This window comes from Talpa occidentalis, unplaced genomic scaffold, assembly GCF_014898055.3.
Source record: "Talpa occidentalis isolate TD23 unplaced genomic scaffold, MPIMG_talOcc4v2.1 talOcc4.7, whole genome shotgun sequence".
In the NCBI taxonomy this organism is placed as follows: Eukaryota; Metazoa; Chordata; class Mammalia; order Eulipotyphla; family Talpidae; genus Talpa; species Talpa occidentalis.
Genome location: NW_023605083.1, coordinates 83,038,439 through 83,054,359, shown reverse-complemented (window position 1 = coordinate 83,054,359; position 15,921 = coordinate 83,038,439). Strand labels below are relative to the sequence as shown.

The window sequence follows — 15,921 nt, the reverse complement described above, 5'->3', positions numbered from 1 at the left end:
TACTTCCGGCAGCCTCTCCGGCGCAAAGGTCTCTGGACCTTGTAGGCGCCATCCCGCCACTCGGGCCTCTGCTTCCCGGCAGGCTCTGCGGGCTGAAGGGGCATAAGTGCTTCCGGTGTCAGGTAGTGACGTCACGGGTAAACAGATTTTTTTTGTAGCCGTGGCAGCGGCCGAGGGTGGCGGGCGGGCTGGGCGCGGGCTGTGCCTGACCGGAGCGAAGCTGTCCGCCGACATCTGCTGTGGCACCGAGAGCTGCGGCTCCGGGGCCGCCAGGTAGGCAGTCCGCTTCGGGGATGGGAGCGCCCCTGGGTTGAGATGAGCCTGACAGGTTTGCGCCCCGAGGAAAGGCAGCCCCAGGCCGAAAGAAACGTGGAGATTCTGCCCGACTTTTTGGGGGCGGGAGCGGTTTTACATCCAGTTTGGGCCTGGAGGTTTATGCGTCGAAGCGCGTAACGATCTTATGAGGAAAACTGTGGCTCAGATTAATTGAGGGAGTTTACATAGTAAAGACAGCTTCATCAACACGGTCTCCCTAACTTTCTGCTTAGTGCTCTTTGCCCTCACCCCATGGATGAAGTCTGCTCATAGTGCCAGGTTGGGATCTGGGAGAGCCAGGGCAGCGGAGGGAGTGGCCCCGCCTTCAGGGAGCTCAGTGGACTCGGCTGTTGTGTCAGTGTGCTGCAGATGCTCAACGCGCTGTGGTGGGAGTTGGAGGAAAATCTTATAGCCCACTGTGAACCTTCCTGCACTCTTTCTCCGGCCTCACCATCCCATTCATTTATCCCCTCCAACTATACACTTGGTTCAGTGCTGGAATCTTGCCTCCTCCCTTGTCCCCAAGCTCCTACATTCAGTCAGTTCTTTACTAAGTCCCATCAGCTCGCCTTATAAAGCACCTCAAATTAGAACACTTCTTCAGCTCCAAGCCTTGGTGACACATAGCTTCCTCTGTTTTCAGTCATTCATTCCACAAACATTTACTGAGTGCCGGTTATGTGCTAGCACCATGCTAGATGCTAGGGTTATAGTGAGGAACAAAGTAGGTGTACTACCCACTTGTTCCCTCCATTCTCCACCTTGAGCCAGTCAGCTCTGTAGAAGGCAAATCTGATTATGTCACGCACCTGGGAATCCAGTGGCTGCCCATTATCCTTATGATGAAACTCAAGCTCCCGGCTTTCAGAGCTCTCTGTGATCCAGCTCTAGTTTGCCCATCTAGCCTCATCCACTCCTGTGCTCCACCTTGATCACTGTTTCAACCACTGAGAGTCTTGGAATGTTAAGTTTCTTATAGCCTCAGAACCTTCACGTTTTCCTTCTGCCTGCATTGCCGCCTCCTGCATTCTCTAGGTCTCAGCTTAAGTGTCACTTTTTCAGAGGCTTTTGTTGATTCCTCTCCCCCCATGTAAATGATGCCCTGCTGCAGCTTCATATAGCACCATGTGCCTTTCTTCATACTGTTAACACAATTTGTGATTATTTGTTTACTATCAGAAACCAAAGCATTTCCTTCATTACACTATCTTTGGACCAGGGACAGAGAAGGTGTTTCTGAGTAAATGTGTGCTCTCAGGGAAGGCAATGGAAGATAATGCAGACGTTTGCTCCCTTGGGTTACTTGAAGCTTTTCCAATTAATCACCTGATAAGCATTAAGTGTTATATTTGGTAATATAACAGAACTCAGAAGACAGATTTTCTTAAAATGCCCAATTTTGGGGAAGCTCTGAATGATTAAAATGTTGCAAAATAAAGATGCTAGCCTACTTAACATCACTGAATTCCAGTGATGCTGACGGCCGAGGGCCATAGTCATATACAGAGACAGCCTATACACATGTATTGATTGGCCTACGCAGTATTGGATATTTGTTTGTTTGTTTTTCCCTTGAAACCTTCCTTTAAAAATCAGGTTCATATATAAGTCTAGATTTCTCACCCTCTTGAAAATCGGAAGTGCTGGCAAAAATGGGGATTAGTTCTTTTCTAACCATTGCTTCTTCTTTGGAACACCTGCTCTGGCAGTCACTCCCAGAATCACCCAGTTCAGAACAGAACTTCTTTCAGGAAACCGGAAGGGAAAAGGTGACGGGGGAGGTGGGAGCGAGGGAAGGGCTGGGGTAGGGTCAGGTGATGGGAACCTTGGAACACTGGGATTTCGGAACTGGTCTGGCAGCTGGGGGGTAGTCCTAAGTAGTATTGCCTCCCTTTTTAGACAGGGCATGTGCTCAGATTGTTTGGTTTTTGTTTTTTAAGCCAGGATGAGGGTGAGTTTTCAGTATTTCTTTCCCAGAAATGAGGTATCCTTTGGACCAGAAATGCACGGTGGCCTGGGGAGGGAGAAGATAGCTCTGCTGGTTCTCTGTTCCTTACAGAAAACAATCCAAACTCCTTAGCTGGGCACACAGGGTCTTCTTGATTGACTCCAACTGATGTTTCCTGCCCTGTCCTCTGTTCTTTCACCTTCCAGGCAGATAGGCTCTGTCAGTGACTTCAGCCTCTAGCCCATGCTGTTTCCTCCGCTTGGAATGCCTTTCCCTGGCCTCCTTACTTGGTATGTTCTTCCTGATAACACCATTCCATTTTTCTGCTAGAAAGGGACTGACTCAACTTGGGTCCCAGATGTGTACAGTATCCTGTGGCATATATTTGGGGTGATGTTCTTACTCCCTCTTATTTTTTTTAACTTTAATTTTTAATGCACTCAGATTTCTTCTTTTACTTGCTTTCTGTGTTGTTTCAGTACATGTATTTTGAACAGCTTTTTCATGTCCTTTGGGTACGCAACTGGGGATAAATAAATGTGCTTATGGCTCACAACTTAATTCAACTGTCACTCCTAACCCTCACCCCAAGTTAATTGCTCTGTCTTCCTCTGGTGCTTTAATGATATTTCTGTACAAACGCTTTGGTATAATTTTTCAGTTTACATGTCTGTCTTCCTCCAGCTAAACTCTGTGCTCCTCCAGGGCGTGCACCATGTTGCACTCATCCTTGTACCCCCAGCACCTAGCAGTGCTGGCATGTAGTAGGCACTCCAGAAATGTGTGTTGAATGAACGATGCCTGTGACAAGCAACCGGACTTTATTCTTTCCTGACCCTTGCTCCTATGACACACCTCCTCCTGGCTGCCACTGTCACCCCTTCAGAACAGAACTTCTCTAGGGAAACTGGAAGGGAAACAGGTGAGGCTCAGAGAGGTGGAGGCAGAGGGAAGGGGGAGCCTTTGGATCTTCTTGGTTTTGGGCATTGGCATCCCTGGGGGCAGGAATGGGGTTGGGCTGGAAGCAGGCATTTGCTTGGGTGGCTGGGAAGAGATCAGGGATCGGGGCTGGTTTCTTTGCAGCTATGGCCAAGGACATCCTGGGTGAAGCAGGGCTGCACTTTGATGAGCTGAACAAGCTGCGGGTATTGGACCCAGAGGTTACCCAGCAGACCATAGAGCTCAAGGAAGAATGCAAGGACTTTGTGGACAGTGAGTATCATTTGGGAGCGAAGGTCCATTCAGCTTGAACTGTTCCATTTGTGCCCCCAATCTTGGACCACAGCTCTTGGCCTGCCAGAAGGGAGATGCTGGCTTTGGTGGGGGGTTGGGGGGTTGAGCCTGGCCTTCATGTATTCCTTTGTACTGCCTGTCATGTCTGCTTGCCCTCTTCTCATGTCTCCTGTGGTCCCGGCTGAGCACCAGTCAGAACACTGGATGGGGAAAGAAAGGTGTTTTCAGATAATGCCATCTTTCTTTGTTCCCTCTCGGAAATCTTAAACTTAATGGGGCAGAACCATGGCCGAAGGGCAGAAAATAAGAGTCATGTGCTCATGGTTTGATTTCTTGGGAGAAAGTGTTCTCACTGGCAGGCCTGCCATTATTTGGAATGAAAGACTTAATGAAGTCACCATTTTGCTAGCAATCTCTAGGACACCTCCTGACCCAGTAGCCAGGCAGGCTGGGGCAATGACTACAGGGCTAATTTAGTCAAGCAGAGATTTCTGAGCTTTCCAGGACTTCATAGGCTGTGGAGAGCGCTTGACTGGTGAAGGGTAGCATGGATTATGTGGCCAGTGTTCTGTGATTGCTGGGTGTGTGGTGTCTCACTGCTGGGGGCCTTTGTTTATGAATCCGTAAAACGGGGTTCCACCACATCCAAGAACATTGACGAGAATGAATGGGAGGTTAGCTATTTAGATACTTTGTGCTGTTTATTAACTCTGGTTACAGTGGGAGCCCCACCCCACCATTAAGTAGTGACTTATCTATGACTAATGAGAGGCACATTCATGTTAAGGCAATACTTTCACGCACGGTCCTTTCAGGAACACAGCCCGTTGCTTCCTGCCACTCCTGAGAGAGCAAGATGGGCCCACCAGGGGTCTGGTGCCTTCACAGCCCGAAGCAGCAGCACTGGCTGGCTCAGTGAGGACTCGGGGTCCCGGTGTGCCCCGGTCCAACTCTGGGTACCTGACCAACCTCCTCTAGGTTCAGACCAAGCATGGGAGGCTAGGCCAGCAGGCACCCCGTTGTGTTGACGCAAGTTAGAGGGCAGTAACCCTGCCCTCTCCCTGAAAGGCAATGCTGAGGGAGCGTGATGGTGCTAGAAAATAAAACATTTTTTGTTCTTTCCCCAAAAGAAATTGGCCAGTTCCAGAAAATAGTTGGTGGTCTGATTGAGCTTGTTGACCAACTTGCGAAAGAAGCAGAAAATGAGAAGATGAAGGTAAGATCTGTATGTCTTCTGTCCATATGGTGGTAGGGGCCCTGGCTCACTAACCTTTTTTTTTTTTTTTTCCCAGGGGAGGGGAGGGCAGATTCTTTAATTAAAACAAGGTTTGACTCAATTCCTGATCCAGTTAACCTACTATTAAACTCTTACATGCTAGTATACTTTGTCATTATTTTCTTTAATTTTCACATCATCAGGTGGTTTCTCACTTGATAAATGAAGAAACACAGTATGACTGGGCAAAGGACATGAGGCTAAGTGGCCTATCAGGCCCTGGGGGTGCTCAGAGGTCTGCATTAGTGCTGCTCTGCAGTTCCCATCAGGCAGTTTGCGGTCATGAGGTTTATCCTGCTTCTTGACTTAACTCCTAAAGCTCTAGGGCTTCACTTTCGCCCTGCTGTGCACTGGGATGGCCTCCAGGGGGCCTTCCCCAGTGAGGACTTCATGCTGAAGATGGTTTTAATGAAGCCATGACCTTCTTTGGCACTGCCGTCTCTCTCTAGGCCATCGGCGCGCGGAACTTGCTCAAATCTATAGCAAAGCAGAGAGAAGCCCAACAGCAGCAACTCCAAGCACTAATAGCAGAAAAGAAAATGCAACTCGAGAGGTAAGACACCATCCAGTGAAGTTCTCTACTGTGATTCTATTTTTCCTTCTCGGGTACCTCTTGTCCTTACTCATCACTGCTCTCTCAGGAATTGTGTCTCAGTTGTCATCCTGTTTTAAGACTTTTAGAATAAAATTACATTTGATGGGAAAGAAAAAAGAATTGCTCTTTGTTAATATCCAGGAACCTCTAGTAGCTTAAGAGCATGGAAGTCCAGGTAGCGAGGTACAGAGGGGGAGGCTGTCTGGGAGAAGACCCACTGTGGGCTGGACACTTCTCACGGGTGGCTGTCGCTTTTCTTTCTTGCCCTTACTGATTTCTTCATTCTGAACTGACACTATTTCCTAGAATCATTTAAGCCACCTCTAGTCTTCTTTTAGAAGAATAAGTTGATAGTTTATTTCACTCATTTTTAGGGCTTCTAACAATTTTGTTTTTCAGGTATCGGGTTGAATATGAAGCATTGTGTAAAGTAGAAGCAGAACAAAATGAATTTATTGACCAATTTATTTTTCAGAAATGAACTGAAAATTTAATTTTATAGCAGGAGGGAAAAAAAAAAAAATCAAAGACCAAAAACACCTCTGTACCATTCCAGTGATTTGACTAATGACCCAAGTATGTTGTGTGAGATGTGTAAGGAATGCAGCTCTACGAAGGCAATAAAACACATCTGGGGGCGCTTGTTTCAGATGTCAGAGCATCTCCGCTGGTGAATACCCCGTGACCACGGTGATCCAGGTTCTCACCTCTTGTGTTCTTAGTCTGAACTGAGCTATCTGTAAGCTTTTTTTTTTTTTTTTTGGTAAATTCACAAAAATTTGAAACAAAAAGCAATAAATTATTGTTTTTCAATGGCTTGATCTACCTTTTTCCTGATGCCCTTGAAGTGTACATTTAACCCCTTGTTAGAGAGTGCTGGATTCTCTAGCCCCTAGTCCACAAAAGAAACCAGGCAGTGGTCAGCAGCTACCTTTATTTGGACCAGACACATGAGTCAGACAACAGTCCCGGCAATCAGACCAGTATGGCTTGTGAGCAAACAGGCAAAGAGAAGGAACTGACTGGGTCCAGTTTCCACAGTTTTCCATGTGCATTCACAAGTCTTTTTTCAAAAGAGTTGGCTTTGTGTTTGGATTTAGAGAAAGCTAATGGAACACCAGATACTAACGTGGAGAACCTAAGTGCACACACTGGACGTTATGCTCAGCCGTCTCCCTCCTAGGACTGAGAACAAGACAGAAGGAATGATTAAACTATTAGGACGAAGTTATCCAGAAGGAAGTACACTTCCAGATCAGGTTGGAAATCAGACCTCAGAGAAAAGGTACTTATTATAGATGGTTTGTAAAATGAAGTATAGGTTTGGAAAGAAAATAAACAGACAAAACTTTTCTCCTGGGACAGAAAACATGATAAGAGTTTTTGAACATTAGGGAGACATGATTTCTAACTTTAAAATGGACTCAGGCATCCCCCTACTCACTTTGTTGATTAGTGATATGCTGTAGAGAAACATGAGTGACAGATTTAGTCACGTGTACTGGGGGATGATTCATGAATATGCCAAGCAGGCCATGTTTCTTAGTTTATCCAGATTCTGGTTTGGTCTCATGTTTTAAATCCTGCAGTGGATCCTAGGCCCACACTGAGGTGTTTGGCACCATTTCCCTACACCCTAGCACACACCCTTCTGCCAGTCAGCAGGTGATCGGTCTGTTTGTGCCAGTGCCCTCGGGAGAGTTTAACTTGGCTCCTGCCAGTGTCTTGCTCTTGTGTGTTGCTGCTGGTGTTTCCAATGCTACCAAAGATGTGGGTTGTGAGCAGTTTTCCTTGTACTGGGTCAACAGGAAACTGCCCTGTGGGCATCTCTCCCCTGGCCCAGTGGTTCTTTCATTTTTTCTTTCTTTTCTCCTCATACTTATAGTGGGGACTCCGCAACATGAAAAGCAGAAGCATGAGAGGGATGAGCAAGTAGGGGACATAGACAGACGCGAGGGTTAGTCGTTCTGGGACAGTCTTAGGTCCTTGTCCTTTGAAACTACCGGCTTTGGAGAAATCCTCAAACAGAATCGTGGTGAGAATTGGAATTAGAGTCGTTATGGTATGAACTGAGTAGATGATTGCAGGGGTGCGGATCCACTTGCAGCCTCCTGAGGTCATAAGAGAAAAAGATAACAGGTTAGGTGTGTTCACGACTCCAGGGTTGCTCACGTCCTTCTCTGCCCTGCCTCTGCCAATGATACTCAGTTGAATCATTCCACCTCCTTTTCCAACTGGAAACAGATGGAAAACTAGATGTCTGTACTACTATTCAACTCGAAAAATTATGTGACAGCTGGGGCCTTAGCATACTGGCTGCCAAAGAACCAAGGGTGGGGTCAGATTTTAATTCAGAAAAAACTCTAGGGCAGTAAATGGCCAACACTGGTCAAACCCAGTTGATCTAAAATTCAAGGAGGGTAGGAGCCGTGGCAGTGGCATCTGTTTATTATGCCATACAGGTGAGTGGGTAACAAATTCTGCCAAGAGATGGATTCAGAGAGCCCAGGGGGAATCGCTGCACAAGCCTAGTTACTACATGCACTGGGCTGGCCCCCTTCTTTATGAAGGCATCAGTCATGTGGGGACATAGTCAGAATAATTTTTCAATGAGAAAGTAAGCCCTTCTGGTGAAAGTAAGCTCTAGCTCGGTGCTACTATGTTTACAGTTGGTAGGATACTATCAAAAGCAGAAAATAAACGCCAACAATAAAAGAGAAATTCTGTATGCAGAGGGGAAATAAAAAACAACAGTAAAAATGGATAAATTCATCATTTAGGCAGCCTCAGGGTTTCCAGGTGACCCAGGCAGTCAGTAACATTACTCTGAATGTCCCTTTCCTAGCGCTATTCTGCCCGTTCCTGTCACATCCTACCTCACCCTCACACCAACCACAGAGGCCCCCCAACCCCTGGAGATCCTTCCCCAAAAGATTTGTTGGGCCTGATTTCAGAGCAAAAAAAGAAAGAAAAAAAAGGATTTCCCCACTATTTACCAACCTTTGAAGAAGGCATAAGTTGCGATGGGAAAGAAAGGCAGCTGGAACATAAGCTCACAGAACAGGAAGGACTTAAACCACGATGGGGGATTCTGCAGCAGAGGGTCTTTGAACTCTTTTGCATACCACTTCAGCAGCTTTGTCAACTGGGAAAAGAAAGATCTCAGTGAATATCGCCACCTGCAGCCACGCCAACCCACTGAAGAATCTCTACCCTCAGCAGAATGGCTTGCTCTGCTGGCGTTGGTGATGCAACCTAGATGGTGATTTCACACAAACCCACTGGCTCATTGCACATGCCACCTTCTCTGGGAAGTCTTCAGCTCTGCTGGCCCCTTTGTGCCACCTGGCTTCTGCTCCTGACGCTGCGACACACACCTGGCTGTGCCACCCACAGTCAAGAGCAATAGCATCTGGCACTTAGTAGGGTCTCAGATGTTTCTGAATGAACACACAAATGCGACCTATCCGCCAACAATATTCTTTATAAAGACAGATGTGGAAACATCTGACATTTGTCCTTTCATAACAGCTACTGCATAGCAGCCCTGAAGCGCTGTTCCCTCAAATACAGAAATGAACTGAATTCCTTGTCTTTTTTTTTAAGACGAGGATGGTAGTAGAAATCTAACCTCTTTGAAGATGCAATTTCAGACAATTTAAATAATTCCAAAGTCCCAAGTTCCTCATTATTCTTAACTCCTTACATCTAAAAGTTACTTCTTTTAGGAGACTAGCTGGCTATTTATGGAAGAACAAGCTGCCTTGAACCACAAACTATATAGCTGCTAGGTTACAGCAAAGCCTGAGAAAATGATCTGTGTTGGTTCTAGCTTGGGCCTCATAATTATGCTGTCAAATCAAAAGACGCAGACCCACACTGAATGGCTACAGTCGGAGGACGGGAGGAGCACACTCTGAGGAGGCTCCTGCCCATTTTGTGCTTTTTTAAGAGCCCAAAGCCTAGGGCTGTCCATGCTACGTGGACTACTGTACAAGGTGGCACTCACTTCTGGAGGTGGCCATGGGCAAAGGCGTTGTCTTAACACACCTGACTTCAAAGACAAATATATGTCTTGGTAGTGTGATAAAGGCAACTTCCATGGTAAGATACAACGGGAAATTCAAAGAGATTTTTCCTGTTAATTTTTGATCAAAAGCTAAAAGCTTACTACTATGAAATAGATGCCTCATTGCTGTGAGTGAGCTTTAAGCAAATAGCCAGAAACATTCTGTTAGCATAATGTTAATTTCAGGAAGATTCTGGCTAGATAAACAATTTATTGACCAAATGACCTCCGATTTGTACATGATTTGGAATTTGAATTCACAGTGATACCTTTTGCTTCCTACTAAGCACTTTTCAGAATGGTATCATAGAAAATACTATAAAGGTTAAATCACTCTATCCATCCTAGGTTCTATTTCCTCATCTGTAAAACAAGCAACCTGAACTACATGTTTTTTAAGATCCTATTTTGCTTTCTAGGTTAACTTTAAAAAATATTGGCAGGAACTACCTGATTTAAAAGACTGACTGCAGGGGCCTTCCTGGTGGCCTAGGGGTTACGTCTCCGCGCTATCACTGCTATGGCCTGAGTTCGATCCCAGCCAGGGAGCTACCCACATGTGGCGCAGCAGACCTCTCCTGTCTTGCCCGCTGCTCCCCTCAGCAGTGTATTTCAGTAAATCTGCATGTTCTGCTCCCCACTCTGTCTCTGGTGAATCCTCTCATACACACCCCCGCGCCGCACCTCTGGTCTACACCCCAGTTTGTCTATGCAAAAATAAATTAAAAATTAAATAATAAATAAGATTGACTGCAGAATTTGAAAGGCAATCTGGTTCATTTGAACTTCATTTTCTATTCTATTTTATGTAGTCTCTCAGATTCACCTATTTCATAAATCCTGGCTGATTTGTATAGCACTAGAATTTCTAAGGGTTGCAAGATGAGATTTGCAAAATTTAAACTAATGCCAGCTTTGTAATCATCAATTAGAACCCAACACCTGCCCACAGACATATACCAGCGACCTAAGGATAGGAGGCTGGGACTCAGGGTGAGTGGGACACAAGGCCCAAGCCCTCAGTAGAGTGAAGGGCATGGGACCTTGTGGTAGGGTGCCTCGCTCCGGGCAGAGCCCTTCATCTCACTAAGCTTGTTTCCCATCTATAAAGTAGGGCCAATTATAGTATCTACATCATTGCTGGTAACATTTATATTTTACTTTTGATAAAATGAGTTTAGAACAATGGCTAGCATGTTATAAATATTAAGGTTACTTAATTGAATGTAATTAACAGATATTTGGAGAGGTTCAAGTTTACTCCTATTAAAATGTCAGCAACAACTGGTCATTCATGAGAATTCTTATTAGATGGGACCCCAAAAATGCCATGAAACTGTCTCCATTTATACCTGACTCACTTGGCTCAACTTCCATTGTTATTCATTAAAATATTCAGCTGGCCTGAACACATGATTTCTAAACCAGGAGTTGCTGCTGAACTTACACCTCTCTAACTTCGAATGAGGGTACACACCAGGCTTCCCTAGTGTCGCAAGGGGGTTACGAAGCAACCTATGAGACTGTCCGCAGCTACTGCAGCACAAGTTCGATCCCCGGCCAGGGAGCTACCCACATGGCACAGCAGACTTCTCCTGTCTCACCCACTGCTACCTTCAGCAGTGGATTTCACTCAGTCTGCCTGTTCTGTTCCCAACTCTGTCTCTGGTGAATCCTCTCACCCCCCACACTTCTGGCCTATACCCCAGCTCTAGTATGAACAAATAAATCTTTAAATTAAAAAAAAAAAAAAGAATGAGGTTACACACCAACTTTAGATCTAGATGTTCATCTGTTTTTCCTTATTTTAATAAAAGCAATGCCACCCAGCTTCAGATACTACAAAACATTTCCCGTCTATGCTCTAATCCAAACAAAACTGTTTCATGAGTTTTTCTAAGTGTTGGTTTGATTCAAACCAAGAGATATTTTTAATCTGCAAATTTTAGCCCAATTATTATGTGATCTCCCACAAGTTGTTTAATTCTAGGGAAAAGTTCTATTTAGCGAGGAAAGACATTAAATTTTGGCATTTTTTTCAAAGAGAGAATCTTGAGAATAACTTAGGACTTTATTACTTTCCCCATAAAGAAGCAACAAAAGCATCATCCCTCCTTCCCTTCCCCTCTCCCCCCCCCATCCCCCCTCCCCAAGCAACAAAAGTAATAGAAACCAAGGCCTCCCAAGTCAGGTTGCCTCTAAGCTGCTAATGCCTTCAAATAGTCAAAGTCACAGACAGGTACATAGGCCCCAAGTAAATCTCTGGTGAGATCTTGCCTGCATCAAACTTGCACCTTTCCAATAAGTCAACATTAAAAAAAAAAAAGGTGAGAAAACCTTACCAAATCAAATATATAAGTTTAAAGGGGATCTTTATGAAGCTGGGTATATTTCCACTTTGTGAGCAAAGAGCAAGGGCCTGTGGGAAAGGCACACTGACAAGGAACAAAGAAACTAACAAAGAAACTTAACAGCTGTTAAGTCTGGAATGGCTACCAGGAATAACATCATAATTGCCCAGTATTAAAGGGACCCATGACATTAGAGATTGTAAACAGGCTGCGTGCCAATTCCTAATAAGCACACAGGTTTTGAAAACCAGACATAGCTCTCCTTTCTTCAAGGCAATTAACAGCTATCGCAGAGCTGCAGAGACCTGCTTAGAAAGAGTCTGCACTACCTGAGCCCATAATAGGGCTGAATGATGGTCCCCAAGGATAGTCATGGCCTAATTCCTGGAACCTGTGAATGGAAACTTATTTGGCAAGAGACTCTAGGTGTGACTAAGTCAAGGATATTGAGATTGGGGGAGGGGGGAGTTATCCTACTTATCTGGTTGGCCCTCAATGTCATTATAATTGTCCTTATGAAAGTGGGGTAGAGGGAGATTTGAGAATAGAAGAAAAGGTAGCAGAAGTGATGAGAGAAGCAGAGAGTGATGTGATGTGGCCAAAAGCCAAGGGACACTGGCAGCCACCAGACATCTTAAAAGAGGCAAGGAACAGATTCTCCTCCAGGATGCAGAGAAGGAACCAGCCTTGCTGAAACCCTGATTTCAATTCTAAGATTTATGTCAAACTTCTGAACTGCAAGAAAATAAATTTGTGTTGCCTTAAATAAACCACTATGTTTTTAATAATTTGGTACAGCAGCAATAGGAAGCTAATATATCCTGTATATGTTTGAGCCTGTAATTTAGCCCAACTGTCTCTTGACAGCTGAGGCAACAGAGCCCTCATTTGTCAAGTTTTTAAAAAACTTAGTTTCCAGGCTGCAGTCCAATGCTCTTGCCATATGCTACCTCCATTTTGCCCAAGGAAAGGTAGATCAGAGGATTTCCCAATTATGCTTGGTTCTAGAAGAAAACAAAAGTGGGCCATGCAATGTTTAGCAGTGGCTCTTAATCTTCTGGGGAGGCTTAGACTCCTGGAAAAGTTGGTGGAAATTATAAACTCTCTTCCCAGAAAACACAAGACACACGCTGGTTTGCATACCCCATGGGGTTTCCTGGACCTCAGGTTAAGAACCCGCTCTCTGCAGAGAAAAAATACTTTTAAGGAGAAACAGGCAAAACCAAATCTTCAAGTAGACAAGTCAGTCTTGCCCACAGGTCTACAAACAAGTTGGAGAAAACAGAACTGAGGCTATGCATTCCATGGAAGAAGGTTATAGGGTCCAGATAAAAGAAGACCAGAAAATAAAACTAGCTCTGAAAAAATAAAAAGCAACAAAAAACAAATATTAGTTTGGGTTTTTGGTTTTTTTTGTGTAAATTCCCAAAACTTTTAAAAGAAAAGCAATAAATTATTGCTTTCCCCTCCAAAACCAGGAAATGGCGCTTTTGGCCTTTTTCTACTCAGGTGATAATTCTTACTGGACCCCAATTAAAAGGGCCGATTTGAAAAGGCGTTGCTAACTTCAATTTTTGAAGTTTCTGTATCCTGGCCTTGATCTGCGAATGCCCTTTAGGCGGGTCTAACTGTTCTTGGGTTTTGTTTTGTGAGTTTTTCTCTCTCTCTCTCTTTTTTTTTTTTTGAGATTACATGGCACTTTAAAGTTCTTCCAAGAAACACAACTTTAAATCAAATGCAACATGTGATTTAGACACTGATTCATTCAGACCACTTCCCTCCAACACTGATAACTGACCACAGGTGAGCTGTGGGAGCCTTAAACATACTCAACGAAAAGCAAATAGAGTATCTGCCCCAGCAGTTTGTGGGGAGTCTGGGAAAAACAAAACCCCGACGACGCGGACCAGCTGAAAGGCAAGGAGAGGCCGGAGCACCGGCAGGAACCAAGAGGGGTGCGGGGCGGGCGCGGGCGCGGGAGGGGAGGGCAAGTGAGACGCCGGGACAAGCGCCGCGCGGAGGGCCCCAAACTCGGCGACCGCCGCCCTCACCTCGGCCGGGTAGAGCTCGTGCGGCAGCACCGCCTGCAGATCCAAAAGCAGGGTGATGGGGATGTGGGAGAGGAAGTAGAGCCCCAGCAGCCACTCCAGGCCGCGCCGGGCGCCCAGAGCCCCCATGGTCCGTTATCTAGGCTAAGCAGAGCCGCCGCCGCGCTCCGGGAGCCCGCAGACGTCGGAAGACAGCCGGAGCCGCGCGACGGCCGGGACCCCGCGCCCGGGCGCCCGCTCCGCCCGCTCCCCCCCCGCCCCCGCTCGCGGACCACGCCGGCCGCTCCCATTGGCTGGTTGCGTCGCCGCGGCGCGGGGCGGGGGCGGGGCTCCCCGCCGGGCGCGTCCATTGGCTCGTCTGAGGGTAGCGTGTCGCGACGGAGCGCCGCGTGAGCGGGGGCGGGGCTCCCTGTCTGCCGCGTCGGCGGCTTGGCGGGCGCCGACAGCTGGCTGGCGAGGGGCGGCCAGGGCCGGCGAGGGGCGGGGCTGGGCTTCGCGCCGTCGGTCTCGTGGCGCGCTAAGCTCCGCGGCTCCTGCCCACCGTGGCGCCTTTCGTGCATCGCTCCATTCATTTAGTCCTTACGGGCGCCTCCTGGGTGCCGGGCGGTGGCGCACAGGAGGGTGAAGCTCCCAATCCCAGATCAGTGGGGGCGGCTCAGCCTGGGCAGGCCGGGGCCGGACCGTGCTCTGGGACCCGCGCGGGGGCGGGATCCTCGGCCCGTTGGAGCGGAGAGGCCCCAGAAGCCTTCCGAAGGATGTGTAGGAGGCAAGCAGCCTCAAGAAAGAAGCATGGGGGGGCCTCCCCTGGTGGCGCTGGTGGTTGAGCGCCGCGCTGTGAAGCTGTCTGCAGACTCTGCAGCGCTTGTTCGATCCCTGCCGGCCGGCGAGGGTCCCACATGGCATGGCAGACCTCTCCTGTCACAGCAGACCTCTCCTGTCGCGCCCGCTGCTCCCCTCAGCAGTGTATTTCGTCAGTCTGCCTGTTCTGCTCCCCGCTCTGGTGAATCCTCTCACCCTCCTGCGCTTCTGGCCTGTACCCCGGTTCTTGTGTAAAAATGAATAAATAAATCTTTAAAAAGAGAGAAAGAAAGAAGCATGGGGATGCATTAGGATGTAAAATTGACAAGTCTGAGCGACTGGCTACAGAGGGTCAGGATTCATTTATTCATTCATCAAATACTGATCTTTCTCTATATGCTGAGCCCAGGTCTGCCCTGGGACAGGATGAATGAGTGCCATTCGCTGAGAAGAGGAGTTGAAGAGAAGGTAATTTGGTTTTGACCATGAGGTCTAGCAGGTAGCTAGATGGATGAACCTGTCCAGAGATGGAGATTTGTGAGCAGCAGCGATTGATGGAAGTTGAAGTTTTGAGGACAGAGGGCATAGAAGAGATATTAGAGATGCCTCAACTTTTGGGGTCAAGGGAAGAGGGGGGCTGATACAGGTGTACAAGAAAGGGTGTGATGTGACAGAAATACAGAAAAGGAGGGTCAGCTGTGCCAGCAGCACTGAACGGAACCCACTGGTGGTAGAAGGAGACAGATGGTGTAAAGAAGCATGGAGTAAAGAAGCAGGGAAATAAATGGAGGCAGGGAGTACAGACATCAGGTTATGAAGGGAAGGAAAAAGACGAGGCAGTAGCTTAAGGGAGATGTGCTCAAGAGAGGACTTATTTTCAGGAGAGCTTGTGTAGATGTGTTTGAAGTTTCTTGGGTGGAGGAGAATGGAAAGATTAGGGTCACGTCAATAGAGGTATGTGCTTGCCTGGGTGGACCCTATTGGATTAGGACCAACTGAAAATTGCTGGCAGTTGCCCAGCTGAGGCGGGTGGCCATTGATCTGGAGACCCCGATTTCCTAGCCTTGTGCTTTTCTCCAGTGTGGAATCTGCTCAGAAAAAGGCCATTGGACTCGTCCAGGATTGGGGTTCAGAAAGACGATGGTGATTTTTGAGGAGCTGAACAAGACCATGATTGAAGTCTCAGTTAAGTCAATTGATAGGTAGCTATGGGGGCCTCCCCTGGTGGCGCAGCAGTTGAGCGCTGGGCTGCGAGGCTGCCCGCAGCCTCTGTAGCTCCGGTTCTATC

At 47.1% G+C, this 15,921-nt stretch overlaps 2 protein-coding genes across 8 annotated transcripts; one reads left to right on the top strand and one right to left on the bottom strand.

Annotated features, from left to right (window-relative positions):
- Window positions 1-158: 158 nt before the first annotated feature.
- On the top strand, window positions 159-6,753 carry IFT20 (intraflagellar transport 20). 7 transcript variants are annotated; one of them, XM_037492582.2, is made up of 7 exons: window positions 159-273; window positions 2,470-2,553; window positions 2,969-3,185; window positions 3,347-3,475; window positions 4,627-4,712; window positions 5,222-5,325; window positions 5,767-6,753. In XM_037492582.2, exons 3-7 carry the CDS (start codon window positions 3,110-3,112, stop codon window positions 5,846-5,848), a joined length of 477 nt encoding a protein of 158 aa, XP_037348479.1. In that variant the 5' UTR covers window positions 159-273; window positions 2,470-2,553; window positions 2,969-3,109; the 3' UTR covers window positions 5,849-6,753. The 7 variants fall into 7 exon arrangements, with proteins under 7 accessions (XP_037348479.1, XP_037348477.1, XP_037348480.1 ...); XM_037492580.2 differs by having other exon boundaries at window positions 2,948-3,185; XM_037492584.2 differs by having other exon boundaries at window positions 160-273; window positions 3,150-3,185; window positions 5,767-6,752.
- Window positions 5,812-14,046, bottom strand: TMEM97 (transmembrane protein 97). Its single transcript, XM_037492579.2, has 3 exons — window positions 13,839-14,046; window positions 8,368-8,512; window positions 5,812-7,478 (listed from the first exon to the last, which is right to left on the bottom strand). Exons 1-3 carry the CDS (start codon window positions 13,962-13,964, stop codon window positions 7,219-7,221), a joined length of 531 nt encoding a protein of 176 aa, XP_037348476.1. The 5' UTR covers window positions 13,965-14,046; the 3' UTR covers window positions 5,812-7,218.
- Window positions 14,047-15,921: the final 1,875 nt, after the last annotated feature.